The sequence below is a fragment of the Ictalurus punctatus genome, chromosome 16, assembly GCF_001660625.3.
Source record: "Ictalurus punctatus breed USDA103 chromosome 16, Coco_2.0, whole genome shotgun sequence".
NCBI lineage: Eukaryota > Metazoa > Chordata > Actinopteri > Siluriformes > Ictaluridae > Ictalurus > Ictalurus punctatus.
This window is the reverse complement of record NC_030431.2, coordinates 4,489,920-4,514,420: the sequence shown is the minus strand read 5'-3', so window position 1 is coordinate 4,514,420 and position 24,501 is coordinate 4,489,920. Positions and strand designations below refer to the sequence as shown.

The following is a 24,501-nucleotide window of genomic DNA, read 5'->3' as shown; positions in this document are numbered from 1 at the left end:
TTTTGTTTTGTTTATTTCACTACTGTTTTACACACAGTTTGTTAGCTGAATTATATTCCGTGATGTGTATAGTAGAAATGTCTGAGTATCGCGATACGATATTTTCGTCGTACCGCCCAGCCCTGTTTACGCTTCTGTCCGATCATGGCGGAAAGGCACTCCGGATGGGGTGGAGCGCCGTAGATCGGAGAATACTTTCTCCAAAACTGAAGCTTGTGCCTGCCCACCTCCTCTGTGATTGGCTCATAGAGTGGGGGGGGGGGGGGGGGGGGGGGGGGGGGATGGGGGTTTGTTTAAAAAAAAAAAAAGAGGTACGGAAAACTGTCTGGAAATCTAACTGTTGCTCTGTTTGACCAAAACGTCTGACAAGGAGCAAAGGAAGAAGACGCCAATCCCTCTCCTTACACACGGAACGCCACGTCCTTCCAGTTTCGTCCAAATCCACGTGTGAACAGCGTAAGAACCGCGTTAATGCGTTTTTACTCGTGTGCGAGAGGCGGAGCTTTCTGAACTGTAACCTGAGTAGGGACGGGTCTCTGTCCTGATCGGTTAGACGCTTGTGTTCTTTCATCATGCATTTTTTCTTGTGTCAATTTCTTGGAGGTCAGCAGTGACTCTTCCTCTAGTTTCTCCTCTGAACAGAAATTTCATTGATCACCAAGAGAATCTTTTGTTCTTTCTTTTTTAAAAAATAGTTATCACTTGGTTATTTCCATTGTAATTGGTTTCTGTGTGAGGGTCGTAGAGAAACCACGTGCGGTTGTTAGTAGGTTACTGACGGCCAGTGAAAGTGAGGCGGTAAGAACGCTCAGCGTGTCTGTTCGGGTTTAGATGCGTGTAGAGAGACGGCAGGAAAAATCCGGGACGAACGCGGGAGGATGGAAAACGCCGGCGCTTTTGGTTTCACAGAGACTGAAATAAACACGCCGAGGGAATTGTGAGCAAGGAGCAGAATAAACACAAACACACACACACACACACACACACACACACACGCAGATCTAAAATCAATTGCTTCAATATTTCAACTGTTCAATCATACGTTTGTGGGGTTTTAGGACATCTTTAAAACACACACACACACACACACACACACACACACACACACACACACACACACACACACACACACACACACGATCCAAACGTTTACTACAACCGGTGAGAAACAGGAAGTAACAAGGCTTCAGTGCCAGTCTCTACTGCAGGTGTGTACAAAGATCTGCAGTTTAATACACACACGCACACAAATGTCCACAATGTCACTTTCATCCCAAAATGTATTTACTGCACCGATACACGTTTGCTGTGTGACGTGGTTTGAATCCGTAGTTCCAACGCTAATGTTGCTAACAAGTAATGGAAGCCTATGGCCTCCAGTTTAGCCGATCCGACTCCATAACAATGTGTACTTTAATGATTTTATAGAATGTTTGTGGTAATTACTAACTAATGCATGATTACTACAGCTTTTATACATAAATATGAATTATAAATATGAATTTATAGATACATGATGAAAAATTGATGGAGTGATTTTAGCGATAAATATTCTTTATTAGATTATAGATATTGCACATATAGTAAAATATAATATAGTACTAGGTATTGCAATATTGAATAAGTACTTTTAATTGTTATAGTACTAGCTATGAATTTTTAGTATTTTATTTAGTTATTTATCACACTGGGAAGCTAATGGTGTTTAGCCGGCTATCATGTAGTTCAGAAAGCTTTGGCGTAAACGGTGTAAAAAAATATAGATGTGTTGAAAAACTGTAAAAATAATACTGAGAAAGACTAGGAATACACTGTAATTACATTTAGCACTGACTTTAGCGCTAGCTAACTAACTAAGCCCCGCCCCATTCCTGAGCCTGTGCTGATGTGTGACCTTCGGCTTCTGCGGGACAAATGATACATAGATTTACTGCTAAATTGGAGGCTATAAAGCTTCCGTTACTTGTTAGCAGCCTTAGCCTCGTAGCAAACTAAAGACACAAACCTAACACACGGAACTTGTATGTGGTAGGAGCATGTTTCCGTGAAGAAGGGAAGAGTCTTCAGTCTTTAAGTGTGTGTGTAAGTGTGTGGGGTTGGGGGGGAGCGTTCCAGGTCCCTCCTCATACTTTATAGTAGATGTTAGCCGGACTCTGAGGTGGCATTTCCTGTACGATGTAGACCGGATGTCCGTAATCGCCGCTGACCTTCTCGTAGTGTGGGCAGTAGGCGGAGTCAGAAGTCCGCAGCGGGATGATGATGTCACTGGGCTCTGTGCCGCCAGTGATGTTACCCCCTGCGATGACTCCTGCATTTCCTGCCATGCTGGCCCCGCCCCTTCTGGGCGTGAGGGCAGAGAGAGACAGGCTAGGGCGCTGCGTTTCTGAGTGTTTGGCTTTCCTCCTGCGGTAACACACCACCCCGGTCACCACGGCAACCAGCAGCAGGACAAGGACCCCGCCCACTGCGCTGAAGATCAACATGATGACTGATGAAGAGACTGAGCCGGCACCTCTGTCCATCTCGCCCGCTTCGTCACTGTTTGGGAAGTCCGCGCCGTGATCTGAGACAGGCAGGTGAGAGACAGGCAGGTGAGAGACAGGCAGGTGAAGGAGAAAAAGAGACATGGGGAGAAAGATGGAGGGGGAGATGGAAACAGAAAAAGAGAGACAGGAGTATGCTGGAGAATGAGCAGACTCAAGAAAGAGAGAGAGGTGAGAGAGATGGAGTGATACAGGTGGGTGAGGTTAATGGAGATACAGGGGAGAGAGAGAGAGAGATGGCTGAGGTAGGTAGTGAGCAAGTGAAAAAGAGACGGGTGAGGTTAAGAGAGACAGTTGGGAGGGTGAGACGAGTGGAGTTAGCAGAGAGGCGGGTGGGAGGGTGAGACGGGTGGGGTTAGCAGAGAGGCAGGTGGGAGGGTGAGACGGGTGGGGTTAACAGGCGGGTAGGAGGGTGAGGCGGAGAGGCGGGTGGGAGGGTGAGACGGGTGAGGTTAGCAGAAAGGCGGTTGGGAGGGTGAGATGAGTAGAGTTAGCAGAGAGACGGGTGCGAGTGTGAGACGGGTGGGGTTAGCAGAGAGAGAGAGAGAGAGAAAGAGAGAGAGAGATAAACCTGGAGTTTTGCTGCTGGAGCGACCGGGATCCAGTTTTGGTTTTGGGGGAAGTCCATATGCACCTGTGGGAACAAGCGCGCACACACACACACACACACACACACACACACACACACACACAATGCTGTTAGGAGTGATTGTGTTACACAGAAAATATTACTGAGTAGAACATGGTGGTGATGATGATTATGATGATGATGATGATGATGATTGTGGTTGTCCTGGTGGTGATGATGATGATGATAAATGATGATGGTACTTACTCTGTCCCACTTTGAGCACAACCTTCATGCCTCGCGTCGCACATGCTCCCCCTCTCATGCTGTCTAACCCCTGCCTTGTCCCGTCCGAGGTAGCTGAAGGGGAGAGAGAGAGAGAGAGAGAGAGAGAGAGAGAGAGAGAGAGAGAGAGAGACCGGTGAAGTTAACAGTGAGCGAAAGGGGGGTGGGGAGATAGTGGTGGCAGTGTGAAAGACAGGTGAGAGAGATACAAGTGAGATTACCAGACCGAGAAAGAGAGACAGGTGTGCAAGAGATACAGGTGAGGAGACCAACAGACAGGTAGGCGGAGAATGAGTGTGTAGGTCTTGCTGAGGTAAACCTGTGTGTGTGTGTGTGTGTGGTGTGTGTGTGTGTGTGTGTGTGTGTGTGTGTGTGTGTGTGAGAGACAGTGTTTGACCTCAGTGCTCAGTCTTCCCACTGCTTTCTGACACTCACTTTCCCTCCCGTGTGTGTGTGTGTGTGTGTATGTATACAGGCTTTCATGACTGCTGAACTCCTGTAGAGAAGGAGAAAATGGGTCACACACTCCTTGTGGCACAACATGTGCATGCTAACACACTTGCAGCCAGCAACATCCTCACACGACAGACACACACACGCGCACACACACAAACACACACATGCGCCTATAAGCTTTAAAACAGTCTACTGTTCTTGGTTGTTACTTTACCGTGTTGCTTTGTACCACAGACACATTATGGTGACGTACCAAACGAATCGCCGCATCGAACGAATCAAGCAGACCTGCTGAATAAGCGAGTAGTAAACATTATATATATATATATATATATATATATATATATATATATATATATATATATATATATATATATATATATATATATATATAATGATCAAAAGATTCACTGAATCAAAGACTGGCAAATCAGTGAATCATTTGGTAAGGCCCAAGATTCATTCCGCCCACAAACCCTGATCTGCTGAACGACTCTGACTCTGAAAGGCAAAGACCAAAACACTGAACTAAAGTGCAATGACTCGGTGACTTCTTCAGAAAGACTGAATTGTTCCCATATGAAACGGGTCTGAATCAATCCTGGTGTCTTCTTCATTGTTGCCCCGTACTGTACCCGATGCCCCGTAGAGAACAGTGTATATAATGAATGGTGAACGAGGGAGTGATTTCAGGCAGAGCAGCAAAACTCCTTGATTTTAATCTCACCTGACACACATCTCACTAAATCATCTAGCTTCTGATGTTGTCCGGAAAACATCCAGCCGTCCTTCGCCTGCAGCTCAATGCGTCATGTCGATGACTTCCTTAGCAAACGCGCTAAAAACTGCAACTCCGCTAGAAAAAAACAAAACACTTGGCTAAAGATCCAAAACAAGAACGCCTGCAGTGGGCTAGCGTCCAGAACAGCGCTAAATCATGCTAGCACAAGCCCACTCACCAGAGCGCTCGCTAAAAATCTTCTTCTAACAACGCACACATGCTTGTCTCAATCACGTGTACAAACGCACATGCACACACACACGCACACACACACTGACTAAACTGATCTTACACATGGAGGAATAACTCTCGCTTTCTTTCTCTTCTTTCTGTATGTCTCTCATTCTCATTCCTCCTTCTCTCTTTCCCTTTCTCTCATGTTCTTCCTTCTTTCTCTCTCCATCTGTCCCTCTCTTCTCTGACTCTCTCCTAAATTTCATTTGTGTCTCTCCCATTCTTCTCTCTCTCCCTCCTGTGACTGAAGCTGCAGGGGTGCGAAAGGACGTGTAGAAACAGTAGGGGAGAGAGAGAGATGGCAGGAACAAGGCTGAGAGAGTGAAAGTGAGGAAGGAGAGAAAATGGCATGAAGGCCTCGTTTGTAGCGAGAGCAGGACAGGACAAAGTGTGAACAAACAGACAGAGAGAGCGAGAGCTGCACGATTGAGTAATAGAGATGATGATGATCCAGAGTGATGGCGGATGAATAGAGAGAAAGCGAAAGAGAGAGAGAAGATGAGAGATAAAATGTAGAGAGACAGATGGAGAGACAAAATGGAAAGAGACACTGAGAGAAAGAAAATGGAGTAGGACAGAGAGAGCGAGAGATGAAATGGAAAGAGAAGGAGGGAGAGATGGAGAGGAGAGAAGAGATGAGTGAGAGAGAGACAAAAGAGAGTGGCAGAAAAACAGAGCGATGAGGGAGAGAGAGATAGATGAAACAAAGTGAGAAATCTCTGAGTCGTTTTCTCACTCCATCGGGTTCTTAGCAACAACGTTTTTATCATCGTCAAGACTGTCTCTTCGTTTGCAGCAAGAGGACAAGTCAAGTCTACGCCGATCTCACAACACACACAACTAATCCTGAATAGAACCCGAGTTCATTGTTGAGTATTCTTCATTTCCACAGTTTTTTTCCAGCAGCTGAATATTCTGAAGTGGAGCAGCAAGATGACATCATCAAAAATCGCCAGATAAACACACACACACGCACACACATACACAGTCAGGGCTCTGTCCCAAACCGCCGCACTACTGAGCTATGCCGTATGTCAGTTAAGTGTTTAAGTTTTCATCATCTAGTCCGGAGATCATGAGTTTTTGTATAGGTGTGAGTGTCTGTTAATCAGAACGACACTGGCCAATCATGACCACCTGATAGTTCGCAACAGGGTAATAACGTGTCATAATGTTTTAATATAGCATGGTGGGGCTTGTGGCGGACTCACACACACACACACACACACACACACACACACACACACACACACACACAGTTTTCATAATGCAAATAGAACATGAAAAAGGGGAGTCTCATGCTCCAGACAGGCGGCGTGTCCCTGTGTGCTCTGTGTGTCCATCAGCCCATAAACTGCAGTTTAACAAGCGCACAAATCCTCCGCACTCACTCACACTCTCACTCTCTCTCTCTCTCACACACACACACACACACATACACACACATACATATATATATATATATATATATATATATATATATATATATATATATATATATATATATATTTACTGCCTCATTCCACACATTCTTAAGCAGCAAAATATAAATCATTAATGATCTACAAGAAAGAAGCAAGCGAATAATAAATACTGAAGAGAGATAAAGGGGCTGGAAGAGGGGAGAGAGAGAGAGAGAGAGAGAGAGAGAGAGAGAGAGAGAGAGAGAGAGAGAGAGAGAGGGAGAAATTAAGAGACGGGGAAAGTTTGGGAGTTTAAAAACTTTTAAAGATGTTAACATAGAGAAGGGTAGAAAGATGGAGGGAAATAAAGAGAGAACAATCTGAGGATGAAATGCTTAAGGGTTTTCTGGGTCATGTATCTGTCAGCTCAACTCGGGAGACTGCAATAAACGGGGAGAGAGAGAGAGAGAGAGACTTGGAGGGGGAGAAAAGAAAGATGGAAATGGAGAGAATGGTGGAAAGACAAAGGACGCAATAGATAGATAGATGAGTGGATAGAAAGATTAATTATGTTCTCTGATTGCAGTTTACAGACACACACTTGCTCCATATCCGTATATGCTGTGTGTGTATATACACACACACACACATACACAAACAGTGATGTCACAGCTTATATAGAAAGACTCCAAATAAAGCTGCATTATGGAGAAGCACTGAGCGGCAATAACACACACTGACATCTCATTCAGAGAGGGAGAGAGAGAGCGAGTGTGTGTGTGTGAGGGGGAGAGAGAGGAAGTGATGTACATTTTTCGGTGGTGTAATAAATCAATCAGGAGTTTTTGATCAGTTATTAACACTAATATAGTTTCATTCAGCTGAACTTTATTGATCACCTTATTTTAACCTGAGAGATTGTATAACAGATGCGTTACAGTACAATACAATTCAGTACCATCGTCAGTACCATCGTCCGCTGTTTTAATATTTGATTTAGTCCTAGAAAAATGGCACATTATAGCTGTTTCAAGAAAGCACGATATAATACGATTGTTGGCAAGCTTTGAGGAGGCCACGCCTACTTCACTGTGACTGAGACACATAAGTCATGCCCCATTCACTGAGTCTAACAGAAGATTCATTGCCAATGGCTCCTTTCCCAAAGACTCACAGGCCACGCCTCCTTCACTAAGACACAGAGGCCACACCTTCAGACAGAGGCCACGCCTCCTTCATTGAGACACACGCACACATCCCACACTCCTGAATCTCCTACACTGGGTGGAATCAGTTATTGACACAGCGATGTTTAATAAATGATGCAGTATTCAGGGTTTTTGCTCTCAGACGCTTGGAGCCGACTGAACGTTTCTCTTCGCGCTTGTGCATCATTTATGAGCAACTCCTCACAAAACACAGAATACACGCCGCAGTAATGTTTTTAAAAGCTTAAGTAACTATTTAAAAGCTTCTCTACTCCCCCCCCCCCCCCCCGCCCCCCCTTGGAAGAACCTGTGTGTGTGTGTGTTTCCATTTCAGGAACTATTTAATTTCCTTTGTAAGATCCTTTTCAGGAAATAGGGGAATGTTCTACACCGTTCCTCTGTATAAACTTTTTAGGAACTTTAGATATCTGTTCATTGGGAATTGGGAACTTTAGGCACACGACTGCACCAGAAACGTTTGCTAGAACTTTAGACACATTTCCATAACAGGAACCTTTCTAGGTACTTTGGAGCATGTTTCCATTTCTGTGAACTCGAGGATTTTTGATACTATTCCAGGAACTTGTTCAGAAACTCAAACGGAATCTGGGGATCCAGGGCTGATTTTTTTATTTTTTATTTTCTGATATGGAAATCTCGGAGCTTGGCATACTAAACATCGCTCGTGTCTGAAAGGGTTTGTTCAACCTAGCATTAGCAGGCTACACAGCTTACATTTACATTGGAGTACGTGTATGCTAAGTATAAATAGCTAGCTAAGAACATCATAAAAATGGTATTAAATGGAGTCTAAACTTGCACCACAGTGTTGTCATTAGCGTAGATAAACAAACTAAATAGCTAATTAGCATGGAAGTAAGCATGGTGTAGCAGGTTTCTAAAATAAAGCTCTGATTAAAACGAGGTAAATGTACAAGAGTTACGCGACCGTCTGGAAAACGTTGCGTAAACGTTAGACGGTTAAAGTGAGTAAACAAATTCGAGGACATGCCCACGTTTAGATACGGTCAACAACGTTTGGCATTGTGTCAGACTATTGCACAAACATTTCTCACAGCAGAGGATTGAACCGTGTGTGTGTGTGCGTGTGTGTGTGTGTGTGTGTGTGTGTGTGTGTGTTTTGGGTTAAAGCACTCCTTTGGGAACTGCGAGCGCTCGGCAATCGAGCGTTTGATCTGAAACACTCCGAGAGCTCATACTCAAAAACGGTAGCAGTTTGGAATACAGCCAATGTAAAAAGCTCTAATCTCAACAACACACACACACACACATACACACCCAAAAGTCTAAGTGCACTTCCACTAAGAGCTGTTTTTATTCCAAGATTTATGCTATTTTTGTGTAAGTTTATTTCTCCATCAGTCCTTGTGTTCACTAATATGATATGAATCCGAAAACACACAGAACACCATTTAAAGGGATGAACATTTTTCAGATTAATGCTGCTAGACAAATGGAAAATGTGTACGCCAAACTCAAACTACCTAAACGACTGATGCTAATGATCTATCCAACATGTCTTTTTATACGTTTAGAGGTTGGGCCTTACTGATCAATCTTTTAGTAAAGTCGTGTGTATATGTTTGCCTTAGCCAAACAGAACGGAAATTTGGGAAAACAAGAACTCCATAAAAGGTAAAGTGCACAGGCAGGTTGGAGAACGAAACGACCAATCAGGGTAAAGACTGAAAGACTGAAATTATTTTGCTTCACTGCTGTGCCTAGAAGAATATGTAATACTATATTATTATTATTATTATATTAATAAGTGAGCACTAAATCGTCCATCAGACGAAAATATACACCACCATTTCTTTCATGATTAGTTTTATTTATCTTAATTTGATGGGTGTGTGTTGGTACCATCTTTATTATTTAATTTCTTTAATTAATATAAATTAAATAATATAAATAAAATATTCATATAAATCTCGTTTGGAGTAAATGTTCTGGATGGTGCTCTTAGTCCTTAACCTGAGGATGTGTTTTTTTATTTTATTTTATTTTATTTTATTTATTTCTTTTTATAGAGACTCCAAAGCTCTTCTAGAAGTTGCTCTGGATAAGGTGTCTGCTAAACGCTGTAAATGTAATTAAAAATAAGCAACTTAAACTCCATAGTGCATTCCAGATATAAAAGTGCAGTAATCCATGCAGGTTATATGACCCAGCTGGATAAATGAGGCCCAAAGTAAAGACACGGCGACTCTGGAAATGAGACAGAATTATCCGGAACGTCAACATTTAATCAGATGTGTTCGTAAAATCGTAAACAAAAAAAATATCATTCAGAATACCTCAAATTATACAGTTTTTACACTTAGCTTTGTCCGCTGACGCAAACTTTCCTGGTAAAACTGTCATTTATTCATTTGAACTGTGAACTCATAACTTCTACAAACATATCTTGAGTATTTTTATTAACAGTGCTTTTAAAGAGTTTTGTTCAAGTATTTTGCTCTAGAATTTTCTTGTAACTAAGAAGCGTAGCATTTGATCTTGTGGTGTGGAAGCACTAAACGTCCCCTGGAACACAGCGTCCTGATGAGATTAGTTCCACACTGTCAGATTAGATGACTTTTTTAAAGAATATTAATATGTGTGTGTTACATATTTAGTGTATAGAATTTTCCAGGAATTATATAATGTTAGGCTTATCTAATTCTCTACTTACCTAAATAAGGCTTCATAACACATTCATAAGGCGTGCATAAATATTTTATTAAGCTGTAGTGGTGGATTTACGTATCTCAAAACTCATGAGGTGACTAATGGTTTTGTTCTAAACTTTAAATAAATAAATAAAACCATAAATCCTTCAGTATTACTTTATAACATTTACGCAGTGCTACTCTAGACATACACACATTTTTACACATCACACACACACACGCATACATTCCACACATTCAGTAAAAGCTCTTTTGACCGACATGTGAGCCAAGAGAGAGGGGTTTGTGTGTGTGTGTGTGTGTGTGTGTGTGTGTGTGTGTGTGTGTGTGTGATGTCTATATGAGCAGCTGCAGCAGTCAGAAGGTTAATGAATCACTGTGTAAAACCGATCCAATTAGTCTGTGAGTCTTTCAGCACGACCCTTTCACCACACACACACACGCGCGCACACAGAGTTAAAATCGGACCAGGCGACAGACACGTGTGTGATAATGACGTGAACACAGCTGAAGACTCAGACATGTAGATAAACACAGACTCCAACACACACACACACACACACACACACACACCGCTCCGATTGTTGACCTAGTTCAGGAGGCGGCGTGTCGCTTCGTGTTTGTTACTCAACCGATTCACTGTACTGTACTACACTGTACATTCACTGTACAACACACTACAGTAGAAGTGATTTTCAGCTAAAATGTTTCATCAGACTTGTGCACAGGAGTCAATCAGACCTGTTTACTGATTCAGGATTCCCTCACTGATTCGCCTCACTGATTCATGATTCCCCTCACAGATACATAATTTGCCTCACTGCTTCATGATTCCCTTCACTGCTTCGCCTCACTGATTTCATCTCTCTGATTCGCCTCACTGATGTTAAGATCCTTAGACTCACAACTGACCCACACTAACTTGCTAGTTATTCTTAGTTAGTCAACTTATAAAAATATGAAGGTCTGAAACTTGATGTCTGCTGTCTTTTGGGTTACAAAGCTGAAACGGAAAACTTATGCTGCTACTGGGCCAGATGACACACACACACACACACACACACAGTTAATCTCTTCTGTTATTTCAGCTTAACCTTGATAAATAAATCAAAACACGCTCTTTAATAATTAACAAGGCTTTTACCCCCCCCCCCCCCCCCCCCCCCCCAAAAAAAAAAAAAAAAAAAAAAACCACACACACACAAATAGAAAATCTCTAAAAACCCACATCTTCACTATGGGAGTAAACAAACTCTTGTGTGTGTGTGCACACACACATTTCAAACCCACACACACAAGCACTTCTTCTTGGGAAGTGTGTGTGTGTGTGTGTGATATCCACTGTAAACTCCTCCCGCTCAGCAATCGAACATTTTATGAGGAACGCTCTGAGGGCTCATACTCCCAAAAGCAGTTTGGAATACAGCCAGTAGATATCCATTTTCAGTTTCTCTCTCTCTCTCTCTCTCTCTCTCTCCCTCCCTCTCACACACACACACACGCACGCACACACAGACACACACCTAAAATCCACTAGAAGTACACACACAGCCACAAGTGCACACATTGCCTTCCAATAAATTATCACATAGTAAATACCGTCTCGATGCAGCTGCACTAAAGAGTGTATCAAAACAACTAACTCTGTCAGCATATTATTTTGACAGACTCTTTAGTACACTAGTGTGTGGTTTGGGATGTTGCCACGGGTATGAATCGCTGTCATGGTAATCAAGAAAGCTTCATTGTTGCTGTTACCTACTTAGCTGACTAGCTAATGCTGCTCGCAAAAGATTGTGCACTATTTTCACACACTTTTTATTATTTCGTGATGTAATGAGTGAACTATTCAGTCACAGTGAAGGAGGCGTGGCCTCGGTACTGCCTGTCAGTCCTGCAAAAGGAGGTGTAGCCTCTGTATACGACACCTGTCAGTCTTGTAGAAGGAGGTGTGGCCCCTCTACCACCTGCCAGTCTCACAGACTCAGGCGTGGCCTCTGTATGTACCACCTGTCAGTCTCACGAAAGGAGGCGTGGCCCCTGTACCACCCGCCAGTCTCACACAAGGAGGCGTGGCCTCTATATGTACCACCTGTCAGTCTCACGGAAGGAGGCATGGCCCCTGTACCACCTGTCAGTCTCACAGAACACACATATGGGGAATAGTATGTGGTTTTGGATGGAGACCACTAGTGTGTGTGTGTGTGTGTGTGTGTGTGTGTGTGTGTGTGTGTGTGTGTGTGTGTGTGTGTGAGAGAGATATGAAAATTTATGATTTAAGTGCTGAGTAAGACAGAAATGCAAATAGTTTCTCTTTCTCTCTCTCTCTCTCTCTCTCTCTCTCTCTCTCTCTCACACACTCACACACACACACACACACACACACACACACACACACACCTCCTCCACAGTGCCCTTGTGCTTCTGAGACCCATTACCGCCAATTAGGCCTCCAGCTTCAGCTAAAACATAATGGCTACACACACACACACACTCACACACACCTCCCTCTTTGTGCCAGCTCATTACCACCATACTGTATAAATTACCAAAAGCCACAATAGGTTAATTAAAAATGATTTCCCAAAGGAAGCAATATACACCTACACACACACACACACACACACACACACACATACACACACACACAGCATATTAGGTGCTGTATAAGAATTTTAATGTATTTAGCCCGTGACATCATCGAACTCCTTCAGTTTTCAGTTATGTTCCTGTAATGATACGTTTTTTTAAAATCAAGCAACCAAGGCTATATACACACACACACATACGCACGCACACACACACACACACACACACACACACACACACACACACACACACACACACACACAGAGCAAACTTAAGACACTAAATGTGGCTATGTTAAAAGTCAGAGGTTAATTTCAGAAAAGGTTCCAGGTAGAAGGCATTTAGAATGCTAGAACCATTAGCCCACCCCTATGAGGAACACACCTATGATGTAGTAGTCGTGCAGGTTCTTGAACTCGTGGCCCCAGAGGTTGGGGGAGAACTCCTGAAACTTGATGGTGAAGCGCGTGTCGGCGTTGGGTTTGTCGCAGGTGAGCAGCAGGTTGGAGTCCTCGCTCAGCTCGCACCTGTCTGCCTGCTCGCGCTCCGACACCAGGTACAGCTTATAGAACTCGTACTCCCGCGAAGAGGACGCGGGACACACCAGGTCCAAACGGTCCCCCATCTGAGGGTATAGCACGTAACCTCGCTCGTCCCCAAACCTGAACACAGAGAGTTAGAGAAGGAATGAAAATTAATATGGAGTCTCTCAGTAAAAGGGGTGTGGTCTCTAAGTCTCAGTGAAGGATGTGTGGCCGACTTCATCCACCAGTTTTCAGTATTTTAGAAAGGAGACTACATTTAGAATTGCACTGCCTTCTGTGTAATTTATTCGAATGGAACCGCCCTTAAACATTAAACAGCTTTGCGATAAACCCAAACACAGGATATAGAGAGAGCGAGGGAGGGAGGGAGAGAGCGACAGAGATACAGAATTTCAAAGACATGAGGTCATGACCCTGAAACCCAAGGGGATCCTCTGACCTTTGACCTGTGGAGACATCAGGAGTGTGTCTCTGTTCTGCTAAATAGGACGAGGCCACGGAAGGCTTTAAACGTCCACAGAATGAAAAAAGCGACTGAGTGAGGAAGACGGGGTAACCATGGAAACCTTGATTGACAGGATGATATTTGTGTGTGGGTTTAATGCCACGTCTGCCCTTTTATTCCCAGCGCAATTTTTCCCTTCTACCCACGTGCGTACACCACGTGCCCTTTGGTGCTCGTGTGTGTGTGAGAGGGAGAGAGAGAGGGGTGAGGGTGTGTCACCGTGTTTACCATTGTTAATGAGTGTGTGTGTGTGTGTGTGTGTGAGATGGTTTTCAATCATCTAAGAAAGTTTAGAAATGTTCAGTACTGATGAGCAGCGGTGGGAAGTTACCCATCATTAATTCCTTATTACATCGTTAAGCTCGTTAAGGTGCAAGACGGAGTGCAAAAATGCCGTAAACAAACAAAACAAAGTTAACGATCAGCCAGTGAATTCTGTCCATTCTGTCAGAAGAACTAGCAAACACAAATAAGATTTTTTTTTTCCACTGACGACGCTAGCTAGAGAAAGTTACCACAGGAGTTTTTGATAACTAGCTAACTTAAGATCAGCATCTGTATAAAACCCTCCAGAACTTTCAGATATTCGTCCAGTGGTTTTTATCTCGTGTTTTTTTTTTTTTAACGCATTGTTAAATCCACTGTTGCTACGCTGTCATAACGAGTTCTGGCTCTGACGCCGGGTCCTCTGTATCAGCGCAGGTCAGGGGCTTTAAAATAACTGCTACTGCTGTAATAAAATCCACCGAGGCTGAACTTAGCTAAGCAGAGACGGAACAGGACAGTTAACATGCTACTCTACCTCTTTACCTCCGATAAAAATGCTGGTGTGGCATTTAGCAGAGTGACATTTCCTGCTCTGTGTGTGTGTGTGTGTGTGTGTGGGGGGGGGTTCTGAAGTCAAGGAGTGTAATAAACCTCATCTCTGTGTGCCGAGTGTTAATGACCAGAGAACATGACATTTCATTCAGTCAGGACAAGAAGACATACAATTAACCCAAGAGAGAGAGAGAAAGAAAACGATCCCCACACACAGAAAGAGGGGAAAAAAATGCACACAAAAGTAGTCAAAAAGAGAGAGGGACAGAAAGACACACACAAAAAGACAGAAACACATATAAAGAGACGCACAAAAAGAGAGACTTGCACATCTAAGGAGACACGTGTAGACAAAAGGCAGACAGATAGAGACACGAAAAGAGACAAAAAAACGGAGAAAGAAACCCAAAGAGAGAGAGACACAAAACGAAGAGAAAGAGAGGCACAAAAACAGGCACAAAAAGTGAGAGACGGAGTGACCGAGAGACCCAAAAAAACAGAAAAAGAGACACGGAGTGATGCAAAGTAAAAGAGAGACACACCAAAAAACACACTAAAAGAAAAAGAGACACAATGTGTGTGTGTGTGTGTGAGAGAGAGAGAGAGAGAGAGAGAACAGAGAAAAGCAGTCAAAGAACAGACATACGCACAATGAGATGGACACAAAAAACACGAGAAAGAGACATAAATCGAGTGATGCTCAAAAAGAGGGACACAGAAAGAGACTTAGAGAGAGACAGACAGACAGACAAATGGGGGGAGAGAGAGAGAGAAAGACAGAAAGAGATGGAGGGGGAGAGAGAGAGAGAAAGACAGACAGAGATGGAGGGAGAAAGAAAGACAGAGAGAGATGGAGAGAGAGGGAGAGAGAGAGAGACAGACAGAGATGGAGGGAGAGAGAGAGAGACAGACAGAGATGGAGGGAGAGAGAGACAGAGATGGAGGGAGAGAGAGAAAGAGAGACAGAGATGGAGGGAGAGAGAGAAAGACAGACCGAGATGGAGGGAGAGAGAGAGAGAAAGACAGACCGAGATGGAGGGAGAGAGAGAGAGAGAGAGAGGGAGAGAGAGAGAGAAAGACAGACAGAGATGGAGGGAGAGAGAGAGAGAGACAGACAGAGATGGAGGGAGGGAGAGAGAGAGAGAGAAAGACAGACAGAGATGGAGAGAGAGAGAGAGAAAGACAGACAGAGATGGAGGGAGAGAGAGAAAGACAGACAGACCGAGATGGAGGGAGAGAGAGAGAGAAAGACAGACCGAGATGGAGGGAGAGAGAGAAAGACAGACCGAGATGGAGGGAGAGAGAGAGAGACAGACAGAGATGGAGGGAGAGAGAGAGAGACAGACAGAGATGGAGGGAGAGAGAGACAGAGATGGAGGGAGAGAGAGAAAGAGAGACAGAGATGGAGGGAGAGCGAGAGAAAGACAGACAGAGATGGAGGGAGAGAGAGAGAGAGAGAGAGGGAGAGAGAGAGAGAAAGACAGACAGAGATGGAGGGAGAGAGAGAGAGAGACAGACAGAGATGGAGGGAGAGAGAGAGAGAGAGAGAAAGACAGACAGAGATGGAGAGAGAGAGAGAGAAAGACAGACAGAGATGGAGGGAGAGAGAGAAAGACAGACAGACCGAGATGGAGGGAGAGAGAGAGAGAAAGACAGACCGAGATGGAGGGAGAGAGAGAGAGAAAGACAGACCGAGATGGAGGGAGAGAGAGAGAGAAAGACAGACCGAGATGGAGGGAGAGAGAGAAAGACAGACCGAGATGGAGGGAGAGAGAGAAAGACAGACCGAGATGGAGGGAGAGAGAGAGAGAAAGACAGACCGAGATGGAGGGAGAGAGAGAAAGACAGACCGAGATGGAGGGAGAGAGAGAAAGACAGACCGAGATGGAGGGAGAGAGAGAGAGAAAGACAGACCGAGATGGAGGGAGAGAGAGAAAGACAGACCGAGATGGAGGGAGAGAGAGAGAGAAAGACAGACCGAGATGGAGGGAGAGAGAGAAAGACAGACCGAGATGGAGGGAGAGAGAGAAAGACAGACCGAGATGGAGGGAGAGAGAGAGAGAAAGACAGACCGAGATGGAGGGAGAGAGAGAAAGACAGACCGAGATGGAGGGAGAGAGAGAGAAAGACAGACCGAGATGGAGGGAGAGAGAGAGAAAGACGGAACGTTTTTTCAGCAGGTTTTTGCTTCATTTCAGATTGTTTTTGTCTGAATTTAGGATTTTTTTTTTAAACTCCTGAAAACGATGTCCATCACACTGAGTTGTTAATCACACTGGCCTTTACACCGGACATGACCGGCAACACGCACACACACACGGAGCGGATATTTAAAATCAGATGGGTGTATTTTTGTGTGAAGCGGTTGCAGTCGTGGTTTTTAGTGGTGTTCTGGTGTAAAGTGCGTTTAAGTCAAGGAGTTTCAGACTGAAGGATGGCTAATGACCAGGTTGAGAACCTGTGATCTAACCGTGTGTGTGTCTGTGTGAGAGAGAGAGAGCGAGAGAGAGAGAGAGAGAGAGAGATTATGGTAAGTGGTCACCAAGTGTTGTTTAATGTGTTTATCAATGCTGTGTAATTACCTCAGCACTGCAGATAATCAGCACATTCCTGAGCGCTGACTAAACCCCTCACTGAAACACACTTATCACACAAACACACAACCCGTCTGTTGGTTATAGGGGGCGGGTCTGAGGGGAAATATGGAGTTGTTTTTAGAATTTAACGTCTCGTCTTGTATAAAATACATTTTTTGCAACCCAAGTAATTGGTGTTAATGTTTCTCGCTTCTGTAGGTAACGTTACACATGTTTATAGAGGAACAGGGCAGACAGAGTAAAATATGTCCTAAATAATGTCATGCTGATGAGAGCGGTCGGAGAAAGGCCAAACTGGTTCAAGCGAACAGGAACTCAAATAACCTCTCTTTACCACCGTACTGAGCAGAAACGCAATCAACGTGCCAGGGGAAACGGTGGGAAGGTAAATCTGGAGTCTGCTGTAACCAGAGAGAGGTTTTATAAGCTAAGAACTGCTCTCACTCCTGCTGCTGGATTTGTACATGCAGTCACACACACGCACACACATATATATATATATATATATATATATACACACACACACACACGACTGTGGTGGTGATGATGTGGTGGTGGTGGTGATGATGAAGGTGATGACACAAAAACAAGCAATAAGAAAAGTAAAAGATAAAGCTAAAAATAAACGTCTCTGTCTGGAGGACAACAACTCTCTCTCTCTCTCTCTCTCTCTCTCTCTTTTTCTCTCTGTTGATAGTATATCTCTTGCTTCCTTCATCTCTCTCTCTCTCACACACACACACACACACACACACACGTACAGCATCACTGGGGGATTTGGCTGATTCTCATTCTCTTTAACGTTTGTGAATAAAATGTCAGACTGTCTGAGCAGTACGTGAGAGTGTGTGTTGGGGAGAGACCGAGAGAGAGAGAGCGAGAGAGAGAGACAGCTGCCAAACATTTAATGATGGTTTATGATGATAAAATTGCTCATATGATTTCAAAATTTGAGCATTTATTAAACATCACGTAAAGTTTATGTCCTAGTGGGTGTGGTCTAATATTCTAATGAGCACACTGGATTGACTCTTTACCCCATCTGAGACTCCGCCCACCTCAAGCAACTAAACACAGAATAATAGTAATGAATTCAACGTCCATGTAACAACCACACGGTTATGGAGATGTACAGTAGCTACACTTGTTAGGTTAGGGTTCTCTTGTCAAGTTAGGGTTCTATCGCCAGCTTGGCGTTCCCCATCGCCAGCTTGGCGTTCCCCATCGCCAGCTTGGCGTTCTCATGCTAATTTATCTGAGCAGTACATATAATAATTATTCGCACCCCTTCCCTCAGTGTAGGTTTCCGAAGACTCATGTCAGCCGTTTTTTTTTTTTTGTGTGTGTATGTGTACAAACAGCTCCGAGTGGTTTGAGTAATATTACCCATAATGCCTCTGTGCATTCATCAGCCTCAAGGAGCAAAAAGGGAAAAGAGGAGGTAATGAAATGAGGCAAGAACAAAGTGAGAGTGTTAAAAGATGACAAAATGAATATATGACAGGAGGAATGAGGTGTGTGTGTGTGTGTGTGTGTAATCCCCGGACAGGTTTGCTGATGATTGATCGTTCCATATGAAAGGATAATGGAAGGTTGGAGGCTGGAGGATTTTACACACACACACACACACACACACACACACACCCCTCTAAGCTGGGGTCAAGTAGTACAATCCATTTTACAAAGCTATCAGAACCTCTGTGTAACACCGACACACACTCGGTCAGGGCCAAACGTCTGTGTGTGTAACCCGGACCCAGTTTATTTACAGGTAAAGATTCGTTTGCAAACGATTCAGTGATTTTACATTTTAAACGAGTCACTAATATGAATGAATCAGTGTCAGTCACGGCTATGCACTGAATCATTCTGTTTGCTTAGTTGTTTGTTTCAGACACGCTTCACAATCAGACTTTACGCAGATAAACAAATAACATAAACCTGTATTCGTTTTTTTTTCTTTTTTATATTAAAAATATCTGAATTGCACAAGCTGTATTTGCAGGTGTGTCTGTGTGTGCTGAAGCTTGTGCCTTCTTCAGTCAGTGAATTATTTTGGTCAAGACTAAGATTTGCTCCTCTGGAAACCAACGGATCAGTTTTTGAATCAGTGAATCATTTCGGTTAAGACAGATAGTCAGTCCTGTCCTTCAGGAGATCGGTGTTTGAATCAATGAATAATTTTGGTCATGACTGAGCTTGACTCCTCTTGATCACTGAATTGGTATTTGAATCGGTGAATCTTTTGCTCATGGCAGAGATTCAGTCCTGTGCTATTCTGTGAATCAGTTGTGCCTGCGAGTTCAGTGAGTCCCCTTCAAACTGATTCAGTGTAGCATGCAGTACGAGTGTATGTTCGACTGGAAGTGAAAAATAATTCTTCTAAAAACAGAAACGACGCAGTGAAGAAATCTGAATTAATAATTTCTAAGAATGACTCTAACGACTCGAGTCATCTCTAAGTGACACCAAACTGTGTACTGAGGGGGGGAAGGGATAGTAATTGGACTTGACCATTTCCTGCTACACCTGTTTTCAGCTTTGCAACAAGTCCGTTCAAGACACTGAACAACTCCACAAAGCCGAACCGCCTCATGCCGAATCAGTGCCCCATGCTAAACTGGAGGCTATACATGTCCATTACATGTTAACTCTGTTAGCATTGTAGCTCCAGCACAAAACTAAAGAGGCAAAATTCACTCGCGCACTGGACATGTCTAGGACCCATGTGTACGCACTGACATCCTGGATCGATATTGTATCTCAGCACTTCCTCGCGCTCGGCTCTCAAGCGCGTGTCCATCAGCATCAGACGAACTGATTCACCTTTAGTGAATCGAACGATTCATCATTAATGTGTTGTACAACAAATTCCCCCAGCAGAGTGTTTTTGGTTTGGTTGCTTTACCGCGCCGTAATTAGTCATGTCCGTAAAACATGGACGTTTCCTGTTTTGATGAATCTGAATCCTGTTTCTTTCTTTTCAAATCTGGTCCCGTGCAACTGTAATGAAAATAAGCAGAGTGTCGTTCGTACGTTTTTTGTGTTGCACATCACTGACGTCCTCCCGAGTTCTACTTCTTTCCTCGTTAAAAGGAAAAAATCCAGACCTTTTCAAGACTTTTCCAGACTTCATATGTTCCGTTTTCTCACTTACATTTTTAAAGGTCAGTAAACGCAGCGTGACGTGTAAGAGAAAGGATGTGGATGCGATACACATTAAGGACACTGCTGGCGCCGAGCACAAGGACGTCTGATGATTCCGATCCGTGGTTTTTCAGGTCTGGAAATGGCTACCTTTCGAAACCCCAGACCTTCCTGATCTGTGTAAGATCATCCCTACTGCATTAAATGGCAGTAATATCTGCGAAAACAGCAAAAGCGCTGCCGTTTTTTTCCCTGTGCAGACTAGCTCTAGGGCAAATCAGCTCTGAGATGAGGGCTCACATCACTTTTTTTTGTTATTGTTGTTGTTGCTGCTGTAGTGATGGATCATTTTGCAAATATGGCACTTTTTGTGTAGAGAAAAATGTGTACAGGTTGTTTCAGCACGGCGCTCTGTGACGAAACACTAATGACAGAAACGGGTCATTCAGAAATGCTAAAAACCCTGATTCGGTCATGCTTGTGAATCGATTCAAATTAGATGTCCAGAAGGAATCATTTCCCTTCCCTCCAGCATGGAAGAAATCTCTGTATTTCACTTCTCCTAGCAAAGCAAACCAAACTACACCACACTTCTTGCCCTTTACCTCTAAAACCTCTCAGCATTTACGACTGCACATGGTGCTTCAGAATTAGCATGCAAAGCTGAGCTGTTAGCTCTGCGCGTGTGTCTGATGGGACGTGAGTAAACACGTTGACCTTTTCAGGAACCCTAGGACCATCTCGCCGAGTTTGTGCTCAAGCTTCATCTCGGTCCCCCCTTCCCGCTCTATGCATTCCCACGTTGCACTTAAAAACGTTATTGTCAAACACGAAAGTTGGGAATTCCGCCTCAAATGTTCAGACATGACACGACTCTACTCCCGTCCAGCAGACGATTAAATGACGGCTTGGTCCTCGTCGGTCCTGTCCTGTAGACACTCCAGATTTGGTGGGACTCGCTGTCTGTCGTAGGAGTCACAGACTTCCTTGGAAATCCGAACCTCATGCAAACAGCTAATGGCGTCTGAGCTGGTAAAATGAAAAGGCTTGCTGTGAGGAAGATGTTTACCAAAGAGCATGGACGGAAGGACGGTTGTTCTCAGTGCTGTTGAACTCTGGATTGTGGTTGGTCCCCGTTTTCATACGTTATCGTGTCCATAGTAACAGCTCATTTTCAGGGACTCATACAGCGAACGCTCCACGTAATTGGATTAATAAACGTGTGAGATTGTTGATCTGGTGAGGTTTTCTGTAAATGTCAAAATAATAGTCATAATTTTTATGGAAGGAGTCTCCAGTGTCAGCGTTTTGTAACGATCAGAGATAAAGCCGTTACTAAGATTTCCGACGTCTACAGGACAGTGGAGTTTAGGGTTCTTTGAGGTTTCTCGTAACATGCTGTGTCAAGGTGCGTTTTGTTTCTTATTTTTGTCTTCAAAGAACTAACTTCTACCGTCATGGACGTTCCACAATAATAAACGGATAGAAGTTTAACGTTATTCATTAACGAATTACAAATTGTAAAACTGCTATGGTGTACGAAGAATAAAACGCTTTCAGGGACATTCTGTTATAGCAAATTAATCTATTTCGGGGTGGTAACAGCCTTATGCATCGAACGTTACGAGGTTATATCTCCTACAGAGAAGATCAAAGTGTGAAGTTAAGCTTGAAGATCATTGTCCTTCAAAGCTTGAGTCCTTTATAACCTGACACGTGAGATCTTTTTGAACCCTTACGCTGAGGTCCTTCAAAAAATATGATTGCTCGTTTTGGGGTTTTTTTTGGTCGATTATTGATGGTTTACTAGCAATTCTAGTAAACTAGCATTTGATCTGAACTCTTGACATATCAGAAGCTCTGCAGTAACCCATATTTCAAGTATAAATAAGATCTGGACTGTGGAAATGCAGAAATGGGAAGCTTGTTATTTTAGATTCCCATCTCCTGGTGATCACGGTGATGATGGGGCGACCACATACCTACTGTTCAAGGAGTTCCAGTAGATGGGCTCCAGGTTGGCTGCCATGACCGTTAAGCTCTCCATGAGGAATACAAGTAAAAACGTCAAACCGTGAGGACATCCACAGAGTTTCTGAGCTCCTCTCTCCATCCTGCAAAATAAACCCGAGGAGGAGCGCATACGAAAATCTGCAGTCGGACAAAATCAGGGCAAGTCCATGAGCTCCTTCAATGCTTAGAGTTCATTATCCTTCAAAGCACGAAGCTCATGAGATCCTTCGAAACGTGACTTTTAAATCACATCCTTTTAGAGCCTGTTAGAAACTGCCAAGTTCACAAGTCATGAGATCATTCAGAAACCGTGAAGCTTTTTAAACGTGATGATCCCTCAAAGTGTCAAGTTTGAGGTTCTTCAGTAAACATGAAGTTCGTTAAATCCTGTGAGGTGCGATGTCTATGAGAAGCACCAAAAGTGTGAAGACTCCACCTGAGAAGCTTAAAAATAAAGCAAAATCGACTCCAACGACGTGTCTGTAGATCTTCAAGAATGCTTTGTTCTTCACAATGAGTTCCTCACCAGATGAACTTGGTGATTCTGCTGTTTTCTGGTGTCAAAACAAAGAAAATGTAAGAAAAGGTTCCAGAAAGTTCTCCATCTTTTGAGTTAGCTAGTTTTGTCAAGTTATATTTCATCCATATTATTCCCACATAAGATCATCTTTCTTTCTTTCTTTTTTTTTTTTTATAGGAGAAACAGAAGTTTCAGCTCTTTTTTTGTATTTCCTTAAAACTTATTTCAGCAAGATCAACAAGAACAAGTGTAATATTTTGGTGGAGATCTGATGATCCTCCAGACTAGGAGGAAAAGTTCTCCTTCACTTTTCCTCCTCAGATGAATAGTAACGCTTCTGTCCCAAACCGCTGCTCTCTCCACAGCAAGTTCTGGTGAAATAAAAGATAAAATGTCCGTCAGGTGTTAGTACAGGAAGAGTGACTGAAAAAAGGAACACTGTTCTCCTGAAATACCCCAAAATAAACCCTAAATACTTCCGTTAAAGTGGAAAAAATGCGGGAAATGTAGAGCTCGCGGCAGGAGCTCGCGCAGCTCCGTGTGTTCCAGCTCGGCGCTCGCGCACTACTGACAATGATTGGCGACTCGTGCACGAAATGAATCACTTCTGCTTTCTGAACGACTCTTTTAAAAGCGAGTCGATTCCTGAAGGAAGTTCCAATCCGAATATTATTGGGAAAATTATTATTGGTGTGTGTGGGTGTCGCTGAATCTTTATTTATTTATTTATTTATTTATAAAGCCGGTTGCTTCAGATGAAGCGTTTTGGGTTTTTTTTTTTTTTTTTGGTTTAAATTAAGGGTACTATCGGTACCGTTACATCGTTGCTAGGATACCGACCGTTGACCTGCTTATATCGCGCCATCTTGTGGTGATTTAGCATAATAGCGTTTTCTTGTTGACTACAGTCGAAAATTCCTCTTATTTCACAGAATATTGTAGAATATGCGCTATATTTGAGTGATAATTAAAATGTAAATTTCAAATCTTGGTCATCTTTGCTGCTAGCCTAATAAGCAACTAGCTCAGCGTTTGTGAGGTAACCAAATACTAAGGCTAGCTTTTAAGACAAAGGTTTTTTTCATAGCCATTAAATGTTGTAGTAGTAGTAGTAGTAAATTATTATTCAGTATGCGCTTTTGCATGGCTTTGAACCGATAGTCTTCACATTTCTGGATTAATGAACACATGAATCAAATCAATTGATTCACTTGCAGGATTCGTTCAAAAGAATCGAATCAGTTTGTCGTAACGTTCATGAACTTTAACTGAGCTGAATCACCTCTCTCTCTTATATGCGCACTGGTGACTATTGGCTTATTTTATTTGCGGATTTTGTTTAATTGTTTTTCAATAAATGTATATATTTTGGTCTGGTAGTGGCACTCGCTATACAGGATCCTAAATGTGATTTTAAAAACTGTAGATTCGCCAAGTTTTAAGGAACGTGTCGAAAATGTTTGTCACCCTCTTGTGGACGATCAGTAAAATGACACCCACTTCGATAGATAGATATATATATATATATATACACATATACACACACATATATATATTTACATACACGTATACAAGTGTTATGCCTTAGAGTAACA

General features: G+C 43.2%; 1 protein-coding gene across 1 annotated transcript; it reads right to left on the bottom strand.

Moving 5' to 3' along the window:
• Positions 1-292: 292 nt before the first annotated feature.
• Positions 293-23,491, bottom strand: efnb3a (ephrin-B3a). Its single transcript, XM_017489326.3, has 5 exons — positions 22,356-23,491; positions 13,145-13,422; positions 3,379-3,471; positions 3,115-3,177; positions 293-2,563 (listed from the first exon to the last, which is right to left on the bottom strand). Exons 1-5 carry the CDS (start codon positions 22,514-22,516, stop codon positions 2,124-2,126), a joined length of 1,035 nt encoding a protein of 344 aa, XP_017344815.1. The 5' UTR covers positions 22,517-23,491; the 3' UTR covers positions 293-2,123.
• Positions 23,492-24,501: the final 1,010 nt, after the last annotated feature.